General features: G+C 40.0%; 1 protein-coding gene across 2 annotated transcripts in view; it reads right to left on the bottom strand.

Moving 5' to 3' along the window:
* Positions 1-339: 339 nt before the first annotated feature.
* Positions 340-22602, bottom strand: part of GRID2 (glutamate ionotropic receptor delta type subunit 2) — a 1754345-nt gene continuing 1732082 nt past the window's right edge. Inside the window, exon 16 of one of the 2 annotated variants that reach the window (XM_073601045.1) lies at positions 340-8629. In XM_073601045.1, the coding sequence (XP_073457146.1) occupies positions 8207-8629 (423 nt within the window). In that variant the 3' untranslated portion in view covers positions 340-8206. The remainder of the gene's footprint in view (positions 8630-22602) is intronic. The other variant, XR_012236183.1, reaches the window with a different exon arrangement.

Below are 22602 nucleotides of genomic sequence, written 5' to 3'. Positions count from 1 at the left end.
GACAGGGGAATCCCTCCTGTGGAGCTATTGTGTTCTCCCGGCGGGGGGGGGGGGTTGGGGCACCCTGTCAGGAGAACACAGTGATTATTATTACTAGCAATAATTGCATGTAAAATCTGGCAAGCTGGCTGTACCCAAGCTGATTGATGAACTTGGGTACAGTCGGCCTGCCCATACATACAGTAGTTCGAATCTTGGAGAGTTACTGCTGAACCTGCCTATGGCTGGCTTAAGCATAAGCAGTACGATCTAAAGGAAACTGCACAAACTGCACATTTATTAAAATATGATAGTGAATAGATTAGCACATATAATACTAAGCAAGAAAAAAAAAGAGGAGACATTTTGAAAACAATTTTATTAGACAAATCATTTAGACAAATTATACACAGAAAGCTCTGCCACTTGTAACGGAGGCCTCCAAAAATGTTTTCTGTATTTTTATTTTTTTTAAATAGGCAACACATCAAAATAGGCCTATTTTAAATACTGTACATGTCTAACAGTTATTTCATTTTTGCTAAATTTCACTGCAACATCTGGCATGTCTCTACATAGCTTTATTATCATTTTTTTGTTTTCTTTTTTTTTTTAAATCCGATATGCATGAGACAAAGGATGTCGCGAGGGGAAACAAGATGTGCATGCTTTCAGACACTTGTACCCTTAGAAACGAAATGGCCTTTGCATGATTAGAATAGAAACTGATCTGCCTTACACAGTAGACAATATTTGAAGATTTAGTACAAAAGCATTGACAGTACAAGATGCACCCTGGAGAACCAGCTTCAAAAATATGTATGAAGAATATATATATTTTTAATTTTTATTTTTTTACAGTTTACTAAAAGCAAATTAGGAAACTTATAAAGATGAAAAATAATGTCTCCTGTCTTAGGAATAAATCATCATGTTTAACAAAACTAAAATAAACCATGTCAGACAGACGTTGTAGAGATATTAATATTTTTACAAGTAAACAGCTGCATTTAAAAGTAGACACAATCATTGCTGTCATCCGTATCATTCATTTAATGAATTAATGGAGCACATGGAGACTTAATTAATAACATAATGTGGTTAAGTAATCATAAATGTGCTTTAACTGACAGCAACCAATCAGATTAGCATTGTGCAATAAGGGTAACACTTAAAAAAATGATGGGTTGCAGTAGGTACACTGGTTGCACTGAAATCTTATTGGGTTGGTTTTATATAATCAGATTAATGGTAAATATTTTCTGATTAACAGTGCAACCACTAAGAATTCATTTTCTAAAACAAACAACAAAAAATTGCCCCCTCACAGGTGGAGGTATTATTTGTATTCGAAAGGTACAAAGCTTTTTTCCAACTTCTAATTTTTTTGAGTGCCAAGAACATACGTTAGATCAGCTCCTGGCATTGCCTCTGTTTAATGTGTTATATAAAAATCCTATTTGATGCCTACCTATTAAAAAATGTTATAATTTGGCTGTTCATGTAAACCCAGTTTGAGATAGCAGGTCAGTCCAAGATAACATAGGCATATTGTTCTACATCCTTACATCTGGTTGTATGGTAAGTGAACACCTTGAGCTCTTCAGATCCCAGTGCCTCTTAGTCTGTACTACCTAAAGTTTTACCCTGACTGGCTACTCTGATTAAAGCACACTCAATGTTATTAAATAAGCCATTTGGTGTTCTTATATTCAGAAGCCCTTTGCAGTTCTTACATCAGAAAATCTCATGTAAAACTACAATACGTGTTTACAATACAAAATATGAGCATCATCCCACCAGATATAGTATTAGAACTCATCCTTAAAGTGAGGTGATACAAATATCAAACAAGGTGTATGAGGTAATATCATGTCACTGACAAATATCCCTTAGCTGGGATTCTAAACATAAAAGGATAGCAAATTAAAGCCTTGCACAATTGATATTAAAAAGCATCAAGATTAATTTTAAGCATTAAACATAATAGTACATAATTAGTACATTTGACCTTACGGTTTTATACATATTCAGTTCCCCTACATTCTAATGCTGAAAGAACAATGCTTAGAATTTTTATTTTCATTTTTTTTTTTTTATATAATAACAATTTGAAACAATGCAAGAATTTTGGTAGTTTTACAGAAATGTTTAAAAATCTAGCAATGCTTATGAAAAATCCTGATTGCAGAGCTATTAAGGCTTCTACTTTTCGAAGCATTAGAGTTTAATGGGTTTAAAATCTTTCCCATAACCAATTACATTTTGAAGGGAGACTATGATGTAAATATAAAATTTTACTCTTATGCTTAATATATTTCTTATATACCTTAACTCCAGTAGTCTTTTTTTAAAATAAAAATGTACTCATTAAAAAAAAATTATTTGAATTTACATTAATAATTACTAAGCTACAATACCATGTGTGGAAGAAAAAATGTTCCCCAATAAAGCTGGTGGGAAATAATTTTTTCATGGTATTTTAGACAATTAGAGAACATCAGAAAAGGTTGTAAAAAACATCCAAATGAAGATTGAATTAACACAAATGTAATGCCATAAAAATGATCCAAAGGGCACAATGAGCTCTGGCCAGTTAATGAATTTTTATAATTGTCCTAATAATTATGAATAATAAATTGCTACCCAGAATTTGGTGAATGTCATGCAAGCATGTACGGTTTTACAATAAAACAAATGATAGTGTTGTACACTAAATCTTTAGAAACGTCAGGCACGACAGTTAGGATCATATAGGAGGATAGCACCTGGCAAAAAAAATAAAAATTATTCAAGTTTACAGCAGCATTTCAGCCACTGGGAGTATAAGGACCATGGCCATTTCCATTATACAGGCAATCTGATGGCTGTTTTTTCAGCCCAGGTGATGTGACCATGAAGCCTACTATTAAATAAAATCTATTTCTCATGCCAAAGGAAAATGGCTGGCTAAGAAGATACATGAGTTTCTAATTTATTCATCTGTGATGCAAAAATGCACACATGACCCATGCATTGATATTGGCCATGGAAGAATGAAATGTATAAATTGTATAAAATTATATTTTACTTCGTTTGCTATTACTCTCCAAAAAGAACAAAACCAAAGCAGATAATAACACCCCTCCATTAATTCTTGTAAAAATGTGGCTACTTAATTCAGGATACTTTCCAAATGCTGAGACATTCTGATTCCTGGTAGTGACGGAGCATGTCTGCCTCCCCCTACATTCCTATTGGCCAATGAGACAGACAATCATAGTGATGAGCAAAAAGGAATCTTTGGTGGTCAGTGTCAGAGTGGGCAGCTTACCAGTCCTTAAGTGTGGTGGCCGCTTTTTTTTCGGGCCTTTTCCCCTATATTTTCACCTAATAATTGTGCAAATAACACACTTCTGGTCCCTTAGTGATTTGACTAATTTCTCCGTCGTATCTATAATTTTTACACCGGCTAGACTGCATACATGTTTGCCTTTGTTCCTTTCCATAATAGATGATGGAACTAGTAGTTTACACAATAAATATAGGGATATTTGTTCTTCCTTTTCAGCTCTCAGAATGTGAAAGGACATTGCAATTCTGGAAAGTTCAACAAGTATTTTCTTTACTTGCTGAAAATGTTCTTAGCCTAAAAAAAAAAAAACTTATACAGATACTACATCTAGAAACTATTACGTTGCATTATATTCAATATTTGCTTTTGAGTTTAGGTATGCTTTAAAAATGATATTATGACACATCAAAGAAGGAAAAGGAGAGGCTGGTATGATTACAATTAGTGTGTTTTACAGCATTTGGAATACTCAGTCCTCCTTTTCAGATGATTATTTAAACAAAACCATCTGAAAATAATTTTAAATAGACTGTCATATGGAGCTTACCTGTGGGAGAGGCAGGTTCAATTGCCCCAAACTGGCACTTCACCCCCCAGAGTCACATATTTGAATTTATTAAGCTTTGTTGTGACATGACTACTTCAAAATTAGCATGTGGTCTTGGAGCTGTTGAATGGCAACTGCAACAGGAAAATATAACTGCTTCCCCTATAAGTAAATTGCAGAGTAACAGAGTAAAATTAAGATGTAGTGAATATGTTTTGCATTGTTCTAGATTTTGACCCTTTTTACCATCTTTTAGGTTTGGGCTACATGGGTAATTACATGTCTTTACTACTGAGAGATTTAACCACGTGTTGTTAATACATTGTTGCTTTATCAAGTAACCAAGCAATGCTTCTTATTTGCTGATTCACTTTACATACAAATATATTCACTCATCCCTCTTTCAGCATCTTACAGGCCACATGTATAATATGTAACTATTTGGGTTTCAGTTTTAAAAATCAAGTATCACCTTCAGTGCCAAGAATAGCACTTTTCATTGATATAATCAATTTCACCAATAAATCACATATAAAGTATAGGTGACAAACCAGTATGCTATAGGTATTTAAGGCAACCCTGTTGTGTTCAGTTTGAAACACACACATTTAAAAAAAATGATATATATATACATATATATATATGGTACTTGTACTTTTTAAAGTTCCATACAGCCTATATATATAGCTGTATAGTAAACATAAAATAACATCTGTGATTATAAAAATTCTCTTTAAGTGGTATATCATCTAAGATGGCATTTAACATTGACATTGGTGTTGGAGAGTAACGCATATGCTTTATAACTTTTTATACTTTTTTGCTCTTTATAATACTTCCCTACTTGCATTAATACTTTATCATGTATTTCATCATTTAAAAAAGGTTAAAACACTAATATACCCAACATACTTAGCTCTCCGTCAAATATCAGTTAAGATGCCAGCATACTAAACAATTAATAAATTGCACTAATATTTAACATTTTTTGAAAATGACAGATGATATAAAAATTACTATTTTTTATTAGAATTCTATAAGGTATATACTTCTGCTTATATAATATTTTTTTTTGTATTTAGTTTATACTAAAGCTTTATTGCATGGGCCACGATGACTTGCTTGCACACATACATGCCTTGTGTGTGCAGTCCATGGTTATGTGTTATGCATAATGGGGAAATGACATTGGAAAATTGGGCTCTATTTTTGCTAAGCTATTATAGAGAGTTTGCACATTTTCAAAATGGCTGCTCAATAAGGAACTGAAATGACCAGGGACTCACTTGATATACTAAGGTTGTAATTTTGTCACATGCTGTCAATCACCAAGGATGCAGCAAGGTTACCTTATGTGCTAAATCTGAAAAGCATGTGTGTGTGTGAAAAATATGCTAATATTTAGAGGTATTAAAACGTGACCACCCATCCCCTTTGGGAGATAAAGGAATTATAGAACTAAAATTTTACAACACTAAATTGAATTTTAATGTTGCCTTCGTTTTTTCTTTAATTATTATGTAGATTTATTCTTATACCAATATTTACGTTTAAAAGTGTGCCACAACAAAGGCGTTGACATTGTTCAATTGTTCACTTTGTCAAGTGAATGCTCATTGACATTAGTAAGTAAGATGAAGCTGTGTTTTCTTCAACCAGCCAAACCTGTGCTACCAAAAATCCAGTTTTTTTTTTTTTTTATTTCCCTTTCTGAGGTTCATCTTATTTACTAACAGGACCTTTGATATGTAAATAGCTTCTACTCATTTAGTAAATCAGTCCCAATTAAATAAAGATCAACATCTTATATTAAATATTACTGAACCTACTTTATTCATCTGCTTAAAAAATAAATAATTATTTTTGTATATTTGTGTTTGATTCTTTACTGTTTGATTTTTGTCACCTAAATATATAGATGTAATCAGGAAACACTATATTTAGTTCAAAATCTATTCCTATAATGCAAAATCCTTAAAAATAATTATAAATGGAGCATTAATTAAGAATTGTGGGGCTATTCGTTGCTCAGACATGTGTGCATGTATACAGTATATACCTGAAGGAGCTTGCAGCCATGAAGGAGCTTGAAGCTATGCACCCAAAGCAGGCAGTGCCTGTAATACTCAGTCAAAGGGAATTCATAGTGGTTTTGTTGATAATTTCTGTATTTATTATGGCCAGGACTGTAAAATACATTTAACAAATATTTTTCTTTTTCTTCATTCAGGTAAATATGAAATATTGCTAAGGATGTTTTAAATTGTTGGCCATAATGTGGTGCTCTAGGCTAATTTTCACATCTACTAGGTTTTTCATATACACTCTGATGAAAATCCGTGTGTCTCCACACTTTCTAGTTTAGATGGGGCCTTATAGATTAGAGAGAGAGAATCTAAAGTCTAACTGCTCTTTGTTCACAAAACCCATAGCTCTCTGTGAATTCTATATCATGCGAACACCCTGTATTGAATGTTGAATATGAATATTTTATATAAATAGCAAAGAAAAAAACTTTAGTTTAAAAACTTTTAAACAAGAAAAAATGATCCAAAACCATTAGCATTTCCCTTTAAATAAAATGATGTTAAATGTATTTGTTTGTAAGTTCACTAATTTATTATACTATTATACAACTGAACAATATGTTGCTACATATGAATTTCAGTTATCATTGTTACCTGACACTTGTGAGCTACATCCCAGGGATTTACCATCAATGTGTACATGTGTGTGTGTATATTCTTCTGTGTGTGTGTGCGCGTTTGCTAGGTTGCACAAGCAAGTGAACATTAATTTGCCCCAAGAGAAAACAATCACTGCTCAAGACAGTATTAGGTCAGGCTAAATAAATGTGGCCCAAAGTGTAAAAGCTTTCCCAAACAACCTTCTCATACCCAAACACTGTCAAAAATAAATTTCCACTATTTAAACCTCTGCCAGCAAAATTAAAGCAAAAATGTACACACAGACCATACCTGCAACTGGAGCCTCCTAAACATCTTACAGCTTATCTAAAGTAATTCAAATTCTCCAAGTGATAGAGCTCTGGCCCTGAACACTGCATTGTGGGAGGCAGGGGGCATGTCACCCGTTCCCCATACTAGGAAGAACAAGGATTTTGAAGAGGCTCTGACAAGAGGTATAGATTAAAGTTAAGATCAGACACTGATTGTGTGTTAGTTTGTTTAGATTTAATGTCAGTAAAGGGACACTTTAAGCTGCAAGAGTGTAGAGAAGAAGATGAAGGAAACTATAGCATATCAATGCATCACAAAATGACAAAAAATATTTTTTTTGCTCACATTTTGTCATGCGAAGGTAAAGATGTTACCCAGAACTACTAGTACTATGTTGAAATGCTGCAATTCCCTTTTATCTGCTGGGTACCATTGATGATTTAGGGAGTGTCCTCAACAGTCTAAAGCTTCCTGTTTCCACTGGGGTTTTATTGGGCTCAAGCACATACCCTGGTTTTGCTCTGTTCTATTAAGGCATTTCAATTTAAATTTGATTATCAGTTTCTGAAAATAAAGAAAGACAAAAAAAAAACAAGCAACAGAAAAAAAAAACTAACTTTGACCGTTTTTCTCCATAGTTTGCTGTACAGAGATATGATCTGTTAATAAGTCTGAAAGTATGCTGTTAAGTAATTTTACGATGTTATAAAAGAATAATGTCCATTATTTAGGTTCTGACACAATCCACAATGCATAAGAACATGTATGCATACACTTTCTAGCATACATACATTCATACACATACAAGTATATGATGCGATGGACGTTTGTACCAAAAATATGCTGTACATTAAAAAGAAAAAAACATAATGATAATGGATTAATTTACAAATGCACTGCTACAGTGCAAAATATGTTTAAATGTATTCTTTACTGGCATAGTAATGGCTTGTTGTAGTCCTACAAAATTGCATTATTTTATCTTTCGGCCTGAATAGGTTTTTTGTTCTATACTGCAGGGGTTAGCCTTTGGTCCATAGTTAAAGGACACAGCAGCAGCAGAGTACATAGGAGAATCCGTAAACAATGCAAACAATTTCAGTTATTGCAGATGTGTGTGTCAAACCAATGGAGAATCATAATACTTTAACATTCCAAACAGAAGAATAATAAAAGAAAATAACAATAAATGAGCCAGTGAAGTGAATTTAGAATTTCTAAAACACATTTACAGACAAAGGATCAAGGAAGAATAAAGTGAGGAGTCAAAAATTGTTATTAATAATTTGGATATAAAAAAATACATCCATGTTAGTCTCATAATTTTACAGATGCTCCTGGCAAAGAGAGTCCCAGAACAAAACAATGATGAGGGCTCCCTAAGGCTCATATAGAGGTACCTCGGTCAGGATCGTTGCCAAGATTGAGCCCCAGAGAGGGAGTTGGCTGGTATGGAATAGATGACATAGTTTTAATTGGACTTCGGAAAAATCCACCATTGGGTGCCCTGTGCCTGAAGGGACCAGTTCGGTGCTCAGGTACATTGCCAAAAGAGAAACCAGAAGCAGCTTTTGTTGACAAGGTACGACTAAGTGTCTGTATCTGCTCTGGTATAAAGGTTGTAGTGGTTATATGAGTGTTCCTGAAATCACTTATTTGCTCCAGAGTTTGCCGTGTTGGCAACGTGTCGATGTCTAGCGGAGTTAAATCAACTGACGAGGAGGAAAACTGTTTATGAGGGCTTTCATCATCAGTGCACAGGCTATTTACACGTCGGTGGAGATGTTCCAGGTCAATTTCTTTGTCATCCTGGTAAAAAGAGAAAGAGAGGGAAATGCACAGTATTCAATAGGAACCTTAAAACATATCATGCTGGGCCTAATCAGACATAAAACTGTAAGTAATTTTATCATGTACACAAATCCACAGTGAAACTCCTAACCCTATTTGCCACATGCACTGTGTGATGGAAGTACATTTCAGCTGTGCTGATACTGAGCAAAGGGTTCAATCAACCTTACAGCCTTCTTGAGCATATGCCCACTGTGTGTTGTTGTTACGATGTGAACAGATGTTGACAAAGGCACCCCTGTCCAAAGACACATTTACTACCAGTGTTTTATGGGCAGTGCCACCTAATGTATACCAAACATACCTGGCTTCAGCATTTGCTAAAGGTCTATACACCAAAGTCAAGAATCTGTATTGGTTAAAGAGCCCATATGTTTACAAGAAAACAATTACAATTAGTGTTCATTACTCCTGACATTCTAATAAGCTGACGGGCTTCATGAATACCAATGTTGAGTCATCGCAGGGTCCAGATACCTTTTTGGAGAGGATGTACAAGTTGAAGCTTGCAGAATAATTTTTATGAGGAATAACTCTATTTAAAGTTCTTTCACTGTAGAAAATATTTGATTCTTCTCTGATGACTTCTCTGCCTGGCTACCCTACTTTCTTTCTTCTGAAATCCCCACAATCATTCTCGGGGACTTCAACATTCCTGTTTATACTAACACTCCTGCCACTTCCAAACTTCTCAGCCTAACATCCTCCTTTGACCTGAAGCAGTGGATACATGCTCCTACTCACTCCGAAGGCAATACCCTTGACCTCGTTTTCTCTCACCTTTGCACTCCATGCAACCTCTCTAACTATCCATTCCCTAACTATCCATTCCCTCTCTCTGATAACCACCTTATTAGTTTCACTCTCTCCCTCTCCTCCACCTCCTCTCCCTCCAAACGCCTAAAAATGACCCGCAGAAAGCTACGTCATCTCAACCCTTCTCTTCTCTGCTCTGCTAATGACAACCTCTACAACAAAATCTCACCCCTTTCCTGCACCAACCTAGCCACTTTGGTCCACAACGTCTCACTTCTAGCCTCTCTGGACTCAATGTCCCCCCTCACTACACACAGAATCAGGCCCCAACCCCTTCAACCTTGGCAAACAGATGTTACTAGAAGTCTAAAAAAATGTAGTCGTAGTCTCAGAGAGATTTCAACCAATATAAATCTGCCCTCCAAAAATACAATTCCAGCCTCCTCACTGCCAAGCAGATCTATTTTATCACTCTCATTAGGAATTTATCATCCCGTCCCCATCAACTCTTTTCTGCCTTCAACTCTCTACTTCGTCCTCCACCGCCTCCACCCGCCAACTCACTCACTGCCCAGGAGATTGCCAATCACTTCAAACAGAAGATTGATACAATTTGTAAGGAGATCTCTACTGTTCCGATACCCTCCACGCTTTACACTTCATGCCCACAGGCACAATCATTACTTCCCTCTTTCAACCCCACCACTATAGACGAGGTTGCTAAACTACTTGCTAATGTCCACCTTACCACCTGCCCTCTGGATCCTGTTCCCTCACAAATGCTACATTCACCCTCTGGCTCTATGCTTCACTCTCTAACCCACATCTTCAATCTCTCCCTCTTTTCTGGCATCTTCCCCAACTCTCTAAAACATGCACTTGTCAGACCCATACATAAAAAGCCCTCACTGGACCCATCCAATCTTAACAACCTACGCCCCATCTCCTTGCTCCCCTTCTTATCCAAACTCCTCTAACGTCTGGTCTACAACTGACTGAGCATCCACCTCGCTGATAATAGCCTTCTTGATCCCCTTCAGTCTGGATTTCGTCCTCAACACTCCACAGAAACTGCTTTCCTAAAACTAACAAACGATCTGCTAACGGCCAAAACCAATCAACACTATTCTGTACTCCTACTCCTGGACCTCTCTACTGCCTTTGATACAGTTGATACGGTTGACCACCCCCTCCTCCTCAAAAAACTTCACGCCTTTGGTCTCCGTGACTCCATCCCCCAAGGTTCTGTTCTTGGACCACTCCTATTTTCAATCTACAACTCCTCCCTGGGTCAGCTGATAGCGTCCCATGGCTTCCAATACCACCTGTACGCTGACGACACCCAAATCTATTTCTCTACCCCTCAGCTCACTCCCTCTGTCTCCTCACGTATCACTAATTTACTATCAGATATATCAGTCTGGATGTCACACCACTTCCTCAAACTCAATCTATCCAAAACCAAACTTATAATTTTTCCTCCCTCGTATGCCCCTTCCCCTGATCTCTCTGTCAAAATTGATGGCACAACTATAAGCCCATCCCAACATGCCAAGGTTCTAGGTGTAGTCCTGGACTTCAAACTCTCCTTTAAGCACCATGTCCAATCACTGTCCAAATCCTACAGCCTCAACCTCTGCAACATTTCCAGAATATACCCCTTTCTAACCAATGACACAACAAAGCTCTTAATGCTGGTCATCTTTTGCCTTGACTACTGCAACTCCCTTCTCATTGGCTTACCTCTACATAGTCTATCACCTCTTCAATCCATCATGAATGCTGCTGCCAGACTCATCCACCTTCCCAATTGTTCTGTCTCTGCTACCCTTCTCTGTCAATCCCTTCATTGGCTTCCGGTCGGCCAAAGAATTAAATTCAAAATACTAACAACTACGTACAAAACCATCCACAATTTAGCCCCCAGCTACATCACTAGCCTAGTCTCTAAATACCAACCTACTCATTCTCTTCGTTCCTCTCAAGACCATCTGTTCTCTAGCTCCCTCATCACCTCCTCCCATGCTCGCCTCCAGGACTTTTCCAAAGCCTCTCCAATCTTATTGAATGCCCTACCCCAATCTGTTCGCTTATCTCCTACTCTATTAGCTTTTAGATGATCCCTGAAAACCCTTCTCTTCAGAGAAGCCTACCCTACCCACACCTAACAACAACTGTTTTTTTCATTTTCTCCATAAGCTCACCCCCCACAGTGATTACCTTTTGTTTCCACTTGACCCACCCTTCTAGATTGTAAGCTCTAACGAGCAGGGCCCTCTGATCCCTCCTGTATTGATTTGTATTGTAAGTGTACCGTCTGCCCACATGTTGTAAAGCGCTGCGTAAACTGTCGACGCTATATAAATCTTGTACAGTAATAATAATAATAATAATAATGATTCAATTCATATGGAGCATGGCAAACTGCTGAGGACTGTTGACAAAACAAAAAATAGGGGGGGGGGGAAAGGGGGTTTATAGAGCCCCCGGGACTTTTAAGGTGCTGATATACTGGTGATAAATAAAGTAAGTAAACATATATGACTTATCCATGAAAAAGATTTTATTACAATTAATATAAATTATACAACATGGGTAAAAAATGTATCAAAATCCACATCGCAAAACAAGGGCAAGTAATCACAGAGATACCACTCAACGGAATACCACTCTACATGTTTCGCTCATTGGGAGCTTCTTCAGGAGTTTTGGTACACATTAAGAAGTACTAAGAATAATAAGAGAACATGGATGAAATATCATAGAGGAGTTATTACATATCATAGACATACATTTATATGGATACTATATCATACATGGGTTTATGACAAAAACAATAAAAAAAAAATCAAGAAAATCAAAGGGATCAATCAACGTCACAAAAATTGATCAAGTTTCATAATCTTACCAGGCTGCCAAAAGTTAAATGTGAATTGTATTAAATAAAGAATATTTCCAATGAATAACATCAGGAATATACAGGGATCACATAGGTCTCCCAGATAGAAGCAACCGTCCACAAGTGGCCAAAGAAGAACAAAGAATGAAGGTATATCCTTAATAGAAAGGACAAAAAAGTATAAAACAGAGCTGATTAACACATAGAGGGGGACAAAAAGTCTGACACCCTGTTTGTATTGGGGATTACCTTTAATAGAATCAAAAAGATTTTTGCTAAAGGTGAAATGTCCTCATTGCAAAAATGAATAAATATGCCAAACAGAATCCATGATCAGCAGCTTGGTGCCCATAGACAGCAAAACTGAAGTCCAAAGTGGTATATATATATATATATATATATATATATATATATATATATATATATATATATATATTTATATCTCAAGAAGTAGCTGGAGGACAAAACACAACAAAAAGTCCCCAGTTAGATAAATCATTGTAAGTAACCCATCATGGAGTCACATAGAGCCATAATGGAGACACTTACCCATAGAGTACATTCAAACAGGCTTGTGGATGGGAGGGAGAAGATCTCCCCCTGAGATAGACAGCCTACGACAGAGAAAAAGGGGGCGACATGCTGCATTCTTATAGTTCTTCCACTTTTCAGTGACATGTCAGTCTATAGGCATTGTATATATTATGCAGTGTGAATGCTAAATGTTATATATTGGCAAAACGAAACGACCCTTTTTTTGTCGAATAAGAGACCATGTCTCTCTGATACACAAAAAAAAATGGAAACTCCGATTAGCCAGCACATCGGATTACACCACAATTATGATAGTAGTAAATTGCATTTTTTTGCCCTAGAACATATCCCTCCTGGTGACAGAGGAGGAGATTATGATAAGTTACTTTTACAAAAAGAGGCACGCTGGATACATGAATTATCAGCCTTAAAATATCCTGTCTTGAATGATGCATTCAGCTTTAAACCTTTTCTCTAATACTGATTAATTTATTTCTGCACATCTCCCTTTTTTTTTCAATTATATGTGCTTCAGAGTATGTTAATTGCAATAATAAATTTCTTCGTATATTTATTTGTTATTTGCCCTTTCTGCTGCATTGAATTTTATTTTCTTACAGGCTATTTCTGAATGTGGCTTAATAGCTCTATCCCAAAGAGATTCAATTAATTAATTTTTGCCAAATGATATTACCAAATCAGACATTCCGTGGACCCTCATTTATTTGCTTTTCCGTCCTTCTCCATTGGCTCACACGGACGCCAGGGGCACCTGGAGAAAGGGGCGAATAATCAATCGCCCTGTCTCCATTTGCCCTTTTGGTGTTAGTCCCCGATATGGCTACTTTTTGGACAACAGAAATACTTCCATAAAATCCATGCGACAGTGCCATCTTTATAATTAATAACATCTTCTAATTTCCCTTTCCCTGATATAGGCTGTCATCAGTGGCCCCTTCTCGAAAATAATTTTTTTCTTATTTGGTTTGTGCCTATTTTGCTTTCTCTCTTCTTCAAGATGGCGGTTTTGGCTTCTGCCGTCATATCGACGTGCCCTGCTCGACTTCATTTTTTGGCGCATGCGCATTGCAGAGTGTGATGCAGTAAGAGTCGCTCCGCAATGGCCTCTGCCGCTTCTGTTTGTCTACACGCCCATCGGGGCATCCATACTACATGTCCACATCCCGGCGGTGACGTCAGACACCGCCAGGATGGAAGAACTATAAGAATGCGGCATGTCGCCGCCATTTTCTCTGTCGTAGGCTGTCTATCTCAGGGGGAGATCTTCTCCCTCCCATCCACAAGCCTGTCTGAATGTACTCTATGGGTAAGTGTCTCCATTATGGCTATATGTGACCCCATGATGGGTTACTTACATTGATTTATCTAACTGGGGACTTTTTGTTGTGTTTTGTCCTCCAGCTACTTCTTTTTTTTTTAAATTCCTTTATTTTGATATACAGAAGGCATAGAAATACAGTCCGGGTTACAGCAGGTCACTTATTCCATACGTTCCTACTGTTGAATCATATACAGTAAAACTGTAGACCAAGATCAGGTTATTTACCAAACAAATGTGGTAGCATACATGTGTTCCAGCCAAAAGTATATCCGTTCCATACATATTATATCAAGGTTGCCTACCAATGGGCCTCCCTGCATAAACCTTAACCTGTTTATGAACAGTTTTGATATATACTATAATATTTAAATCTTTAGAGACAGAAATGTCTTTTGCTATACAGGTGCGTGTTTCCTGCTCACCTTAAATAATATCTTCACATTATATTTGTTATCGCCGTCACCACGGCTGCTTAGTGAGCGGTCAGAACAAAAGAAACTACAGAAAAGAAAAGAATGGGAGGTGGGGAGAAAAGCGGGGTAGAAAGGGAAGGGAGGGCGTGGAGGAGGGTGAGAAAGGGGCAAGAAAGAAGAGGTTGTAAAGGCATGGCCGCGACATCGCCCCCAACTTGGTCCCACCCGTCACACCCCAGAGGGATGTGTACAGATATCTGTTTCAGCGGGGTCCATGGGGTTGTTTCTCTGGTAGATAAGGATTGTGTCTGGGCTATGTCCTGTAGATATGTGTCTGTACCAACAAAATATCTCCAGGGTCTCCATTTGTCTATAAATTGTTCCTCTTTGTTTTGTAGGGTTGCCGTCAGTTCCTCCATGCGTAAAATACAGTTAACTTTTGAGTACCACAGGACCCTGGTCGGAGGTAGGGGATTCCGCCAGAGCGCCGGAATGCATGTTCTTGCTGCGTTCAGGAGTTGCATTGTTAATGTTTTCTTGTACTTTTGAATCGGTCTCGTGGTCAGGTGTAGGAGGCATGCGGCCGGGTTATCCTTGAGATCGACCGAGGTCAGACTTTGGATTGTCGAAGTCACCTCTTCCCAGAAGGGTCTCAGGAGTGGGCACGACCAAAAGACGTGAAGCATACTTCCCACTTCCCTGTCACACCTCCAACACCTATCTGACAGCGACGGGTTCATTTTATGTAACACGTATGGGACTCTGTACCACCTGGTCAGGATTTTGTATCCCGCTTCTTGGTAATGACTCGCAATCGATGACTTGTGTGCCAAGACCAAGACCTTCTCTCTTTGCTGAGTGGAGAGCTGAGTCCCCAGGTCCCTTTCCCATTTCAGGAGGAACTCTGGGGTTGAGTCCTCCCCTTGTCTCGTAAGGATACTGTATAAGAATGACAGTGTGTGTCTTATAGGTTCCCCAGATTTGCAGAGAGATTCCAGAGGAGTGTGGCTACGAATGACATAGGGTATTTTCTGGAGGGTCTTCAGATAGTGTCTAAGTTGAAGAGTGCTGAGACTGTCTAATGGAGGTTCCATGAGTCTGGAGAGAGTGGAGGCAGTAGGGAATTCTCCCCGGGGCCAAATCTCACCTAGGGACTGTTTCTCACAAATCGTTAATTGTCTCAATCTGCGACTTGTGAGTCCGGGGGTAAAGTCCGGGTTACCTATAATAGGAGTCATGGGGGAGGGTAACAGTGATATGTCTGTGGTACGGAATACTTTCCTCGCCACCTGGAGGGTGGCACCTATTAGCGGGTGGGATTTCATGTCTGCCGGCGGAGTGGACATGAGCCACGGGGATGGGAGTAAGGGCATAGAGGAATCTTCAATTTCCATTCCTACCCATTGTTTGGAGTCTCTGTTGCAGTGCCAGTCGGCGATCCTTGCTAAGTGAACCGCTTGGTAGTATCAAAAGATATCCGGGAGACCCATGCCCCCTTTTTCTTTGGGTTTAGTTAATGTTTGCATTTTTGTTCTGGGGGATTTATGAGACCAGATAAACTCTCTAATGATAGACTGAATTTGCTTAAAGAAAGTAGTTGGTAACTGGATCGGTAATGTTTGAAGTATATATAAAATCCGGGGTAGGGCCGTCATTTTCAGGGCGTTACAACGCCCAAACCAGGTCAAGGTAAGTTTGTGCCACGTCTGGAGATCTATCTTAAGTCTCTGAAGTAGGGGTATGAAGTTGCTGGTATACAGGTGCGCCAAGTCCGGGGTGATGTCCACCCCCAGGTAGCGGATAGATTTCTTCGCCCACCTAAAGGGGAAAGATTTGCTCATGTTTGTTGCTACCATAGCTGGTAATGTGATATTCAACACCGCGGACTTGGCACAATTGACTTTGAAGTTTGATGTTTCCCCATATAACCGAAGAGCTGACAAAATGTTGGGCAGAGTGATCTGTGGGTTGGAGACAAAAAAAATCAGGTCGTCGGCGAAGGCCGCGATTTTATGATGTCCAGAGGGCTTTGCAATTCCCGTTATATTGGGGTTCCCTCGGATGCTACACATGAACGGTTCGAGGGTCAGAATGAAAATTAGTGGGGACAGGGGGCACCCCTGTCTCGTCCCATTTGAAATGTCAAAGAATTCCGAACGCCACTCGTTGACCCGTACCGCCGCCGAGGGAGCCGAGTACAAAGATGATATCCAGCCTCTCATGTTTGGGCCCATACCAATATGCTCCAGGGTGGCCCGCATAAAATGCCAGGCCACCCTATCGAAAGCCTTTTCCACGTCCGTGGAGAGGAGCAGAAAAGGCTTCTTGACTGATCTCGCTTCATGTATGAGATTGAGAACTTTAATGGTGTTGTCTCTCGACTCCCTCAGCGGCACAAACCCTGCCTGGTCTAGGTGGACCAGATGTGGGATATGTGGCAAGATTCTGTTGGCCAGGATTTTGGAAAATAATTTCAGATCCACGTTAAGCAATGCAATCGGGCGATAGTTACAGCAGTAGTTGGGATCCTTCCCTTCTTTTGGGATCAGGGATATAAATGCCCGTAGTGAGTCTACCATGTTAGTACTACCCTCCTTTAATGTGTTGTACGCTTTCAGAAAATGCGGCGATAGGTTAGGCCCAAAGGTCTGGTAGTAGGTCAGGGTGAAGCCATCCGGCCCCAGTGCCTTCCTGGGCTTCGTTTGTGCCAGGGCTAGCAATAGTTCTTCCTGAGTAATGTCCGCTTCAAGGGCGTCACTTATATCAGTTGGCAAAGTAGGCATACCCGAGGACCTGATGTATTCACCCGCTGACCTCTCCTTCTCCGCCAAAAATCCAACAGGTTCCCCCGTGTGCAAATTGTATAATTGTTGGTAGTACTCAACAAATTCACTGGCTATATCCCTGGAGGTATGGACCTTTGCCCCCTGTGAGTTCACTATAGATGGAATGTAAGTGCGCTGTCTCGGACCACGAAGGAGTCTGGCCAACATGGTACCTGGCTTATTGGAGAATTCGAACATAGATCTTCTGGCCCAAGCCAGATTCTTTAGCGTTTTATAGTACAAAAGGTCCTTCAAATCACCCCTGGCCTTCAATAAAGCCTTGAGGTGTGTTTCGGCCAAAGACTTCTTGTGTAGCAGCTCGAGAGACCGCACCTGGGATATCAAAAGATCGATCTGTTTGGTTCTTTCCCTTTTTTTTGCAGCCCTGATCCTAATTAGTTCACCCCTTATTACACATTTATGGGCCTCCCATATTGTCATAGCAGACATCAAGGGGTCTGTGTTTTCTGAGAAATAATTGGTTAGTGCCCTACTTATCTCTGTACGTACTTCTGGGATTTGTAACAATGACTCGTTTAGTTTCCATGTTGGGGGGGATCTGAGTTCCGTGTCCCAGCATATGGTTACATGCGTGGGAGCATGATCAGATAGGGAAATGTAATCAATTTGGGATGAGGTGACATAAGGGAGGTCTTTATGCTGGATCTGGAAAAAGTCTATCCTGGAGTAGGTTCCATGCACCGCAGAGAAGTAGGTATAGTCCCTCTCCTCCGGGTGCATGATCCTCCAGGGGTCCACCAACTGCAGGCCAGTCAATTCCTGTTTGAGTTTTTTCAGGTAGGCGAAGGACAAGTGAGACGCTCCTCTCGAAACGTCAAGTAGTGGCACAGGGGCAAAATTAAAATCACTGCCCATCAGGAACAAACCCTCTCGGAATTCTAGGATTAAGGGAATGAGTGATCGCAAGAAGGACAGGTGGTCAGAATTAGGGAAATAGACGTTGACCAGGGTCACTGTGGTATTTCTGATTTTGCCTTTTAAGAGCAGGTAGCGCCCAAGTGGGTCCGCTCTCTCCTCCAACAGTGTCCACGGTAAAGATCTGGCTATCAATATGCTAACCCCCTTCGATTTTGACAAAGGGGAGGGAGCGTGGTACACGTTGGGAAAGTCCCTGTTGCGAAGTCTGGGAACTGCCGACTGTTTGAAATGCGTTTCCTGAATGAATGCCACCTGCGAGCGTGTTTTTTTCAGATCTGAGAGTAATCTGGAGCGTTTTTCCGGTGTCGCCAGACCCCGGACGTTGAGGGAGGTAAATTTTATCTCTCCTCGTGTGTGTGGACCCGAGGGAATTCCCGGGGGGGCCATGTTGCGCACCAATACCAAACAAAAAATATATAGATAAAGAGAATGCTCAGAGGGGTATAAAGCGGGGGGTGGGAGGGGCGGAAGAAAGGGGGGGGGAAGGCAGAAGGGAGGAGTAGTGGGGAGGACTGGGAGAGAGAGAAAGGAAGAAGGAAGTGAAGCTAAGAGGAGAGAGAGAATAATACTAAGAAGGACAAATAAATTATCCAACTGTTGCTATACTAAGCCTTGCGCACGTATGCGCTACCTATTAGTGGGTGTGGAAGACTAGTCTCTGCGACACAGCGGGAGACGTGTCGACAGGAGAGAACCGGTATAATAAAAGATATCAAACTATTACCGCTATAAACGGAACACAAACTAATAAAAAGTCTAAAAACAACTCTCTATTGCTATGTGCAGAACCTTCAGGCCGCGTGTATGTAAACCCCTGTAAAGCAGTTCACATACACACATAGAGAAACACATACACCAACTTTCTGTCCGCCACATAGCTATCATAGTGAACTCTAATGTCAAGTATCAGAACAGTAATAAGTTATACACAATTCCGTGTCTTTGAAATCAGGGCACTTCCAGCGCCGCCACCCCATGTCCCCAACAAAAAATGAAAGAAAAACAATGAACGGAGGGTAAGAAAAATGCCCCTGTTAGGCGTGCGGGGACATGGGGGGGAGGCACCGCAATAAGGCCTCCACGGCATTTGGGTCTAAACAACCATTTTAGACATTACATCTCTGCACTGAGGGGCAAGACATCCCAGTGACATACATACATAATAAGCCCCTTAAACTATACATGACCCACTCACAGAACCGTGTGGATATGTTATGAGCTCAGGAAGGATAGTCTAATCAAGACTCCGGTGAGGTGAGATTGTCTCTCGGGGATATCCTGGATCTTGAGCGCCATTGTCGTCTGCTGGATCTTTGGGGTCTTGGTGATGCAGAACGTGGGTTGTTGAAGGTGGTTGGGAAGTCCAGCCAGTTGGGTACAGAGAAACCGGGGATCGCCAAGAAACCAAACAGGTCGGGAAGCTGGTCCGGCCATCGCAGCACAAAAGAGTTGTTCCCTTTCAGCACAATCAAGTGAAAGGGGTGTCCCCATCTGTATGTGGCACCTACTGATCTGATTGCTTCAAGTAATGGTCGTAGTTGGCCTCTCATGCGCAGGGTGAGTCGCGATAAATCTGGGAAAAGTTGCACGGAAGCACCATCAAAGTCCAAGGGGCCTTGGGTCCATGCCCTTCGTAGAATTTCTTCCTTGATTGTGTAGTAATGGACTCTCGCCAATACATCTCTCGGCGCGGGATCATCTCCTCCCTTAGGGCCCTGTACACGGTGCACACGGTCTAGTTCCAACTCATCTGTAGGTGGTTTGTCCAGCAATCGATTAAATATGGCCACTATCGTAGCTCTAAGATCACCCCCTGATGTGGCTTCTGGCAGGCCGCGCACCCTGATGTTGTTTCTCCTGCTGCGATTTTCGCCATCATCTATGGAAAGTTGCATCAGGATCAAGCGCTTTTTATAATCAACATGAACCTTTTCCATGGCTGACATTCTGGACTCTAGGTGGGAAGTGGATGTCTCCACCTCAGATACCCTAGAGTCCACCGTATCTATCCTCTGCTTAAGGTCATGGATTTCTTTAGAAAGGGTATTCACAATAGTGGCTGCAGAGTCAGAAATGTCTTTTTTAGTGGGGAGAAGGGCGATCAGCTCTTTCCAGCCTTCAGGTAGTGCTGGCCCCTGTGTGTTGGCAGATTGTACAATCTGGACAAATGAGCAACTGTCTATCCCCGGGATTTCTGGGGATAGGATCGGGGAGTCCGGTCTGTTATGGAGAGACCCGTTACCTTGAGAGGCACTGGGGAGCCCCTTGCCCGTCTTTTTGAGCGATGCTGTGCCTGTATTGTTGTTGCGCGGCGGCGCCATCTTGGATTCCGGGGCCTGTGACGGAGTGGCCGAATTCCGCAGAAAATAAGCTGCAATGTCCGCGGTTTTGTTGGCTGCGGGTGATCCCGGAGGTCTGTCCGTCATGGACATGTAGTTGTTTACACGGTAGGTGTACTAGAACCGGTTCCCAGCCCATACGAGGCACGGAGCTCCCAGAAGAAGCAGCCTCACAGCGCCATTGCCAAGCCACGCCCCCCTCCAGCTACTTCTTGAGATATATATATATATATATATATATATATATATATATATATACCACTTTGGACTTCAGTTTTGCCATCTGTGGGCACCGAACTGCTGAATACAAACAGGGTGTCAGACTTTTTGTCCCCCTCTATGTGTTAATCAGTTATGTTTTTTACATATATACTTTTTTGTCCTTTCTATTAAGGATATACCTTGTGGACGGTTGCTTTTATCTGGGAGACCTACGTGATGCCTGTATATTCCTGGTGTTATTCATTGGAAATATTCTTTATTTAATACAATCCAGGTTTTCCTATTATTCTTAGCACTTCTTAATGTGTACCAAAACTCCTGAAGAAGCTCCCAATGAGCGAAACATGTAGAGTGGTATTCCATTGAGTGGTATCTCTGTGATTACTTGCCCTTGTTTTGAGATGTGGATTTTGATACATTTTTAACCATGTTGTGTAATTTATATTAATTGTAATAAAATCTTTTTTATGGATAAGTCATACATGTTTACTTACTTTATCTATCACCAGTATATCAGCACCTTAAACGTCCCGGGGGCTCTATAAACCCCCTTTTTTTCCCCCCTTTTTTTCATTTTGTCTACAATTTACATGGGGTGTGGTGCTTTCCTTGACTGTTTCTGCCCTCATTTTTTGTTTGCTGAGGACTGTGGCTAAGCAATGGAAATGTTGGTAAATTTCAGCTCAATCAGCGCTGCAGCCTTTGTATTTGAGGGGGGGGGAGTCTCCCCACTGTCAGAATACAATGACACAGCTGGTAGGATTCCCCCATCTACCTTGAATATGTGGATGGAGGAAATGGTTCATTTTCATGTGTGGATAGGAGAATTGGTTTAGCTGGCTGAAAAAAAAATAACCATGTATGGACAGCTTTAGACTTGGTGTAACTTGACCATTAAAAACTTTATGATGCATTTGCTATAAGCTTTTGTTCTTCAATAATGATGCTGTGGAATTGATGTACTAAATGAAGAGGGACTGTTTACTGATCTTATTGAAGCTATGTTTTCTTTAATCCTCCAATAATGTGCAAATAAACAACCAACAAACAACAACAACTACATTTCCTACTTTACTAAATCAATGCCCTGTGAATACCGTAAACCCATATTTGTCTGAACAGGATTTAAGAACTTCTTGAACACAGGAGCATGGGCAATAAGTGCACACATAGCTACAAAGTATGACATAGTAAGCAATAGTTTATTACTTAAAACAGATAAAGGTATGAAATAATAAGCAGTTGTTTAATATTTAAAAGAGTTGAACATTGCATTTTCAAATCTGAATGCGCTTATTAAAAAAAAAAAAAATAGAAACTAGATCTAAATTTTATAGGGACATGTAATAGGCCTAAGTAACAAATACTGAATTTATTCACAGGAACGTTCAGAGGGCTATTTTCCATAGTCCATAATCATTCCCTTAGATGTCTTTGCTGTACTTTCCAAATTTGTGCTTTTATAATTCTATTTTCAGATTGCAATAGATGTCACTGGAATTCCATTTTGTATCTTTAACTATCAGGCACATAATCTTACCTCTGTTGTCAGATGCTTTTACAGGTATGAATCTATTTGGCAAGCTTACGCAATGCTGCATGCTTTATTTTCATGGAATTACAAATAAAGCAAAATGAGGTGGAAACAGTATGAGTTTGCTC

The sequence above is a fragment of the Aquarana catesbeiana genome, linkage group LG01, assembly GCF_042186555.1.
Source record: "Aquarana catesbeiana isolate 2022-GZ linkage group LG01, ASM4218655v1, whole genome shotgun sequence".
Classification (NCBI taxonomy): domain Eukaryota; kingdom Metazoa; phylum Chordata; class Amphibia; order Anura; family Ranidae; genus Aquarana; species Aquarana catesbeiana.
Note: the sequence above shows the minus strand (reverse complement) of the source record. Positions and strands in the feature narration are given on the sequence as shown.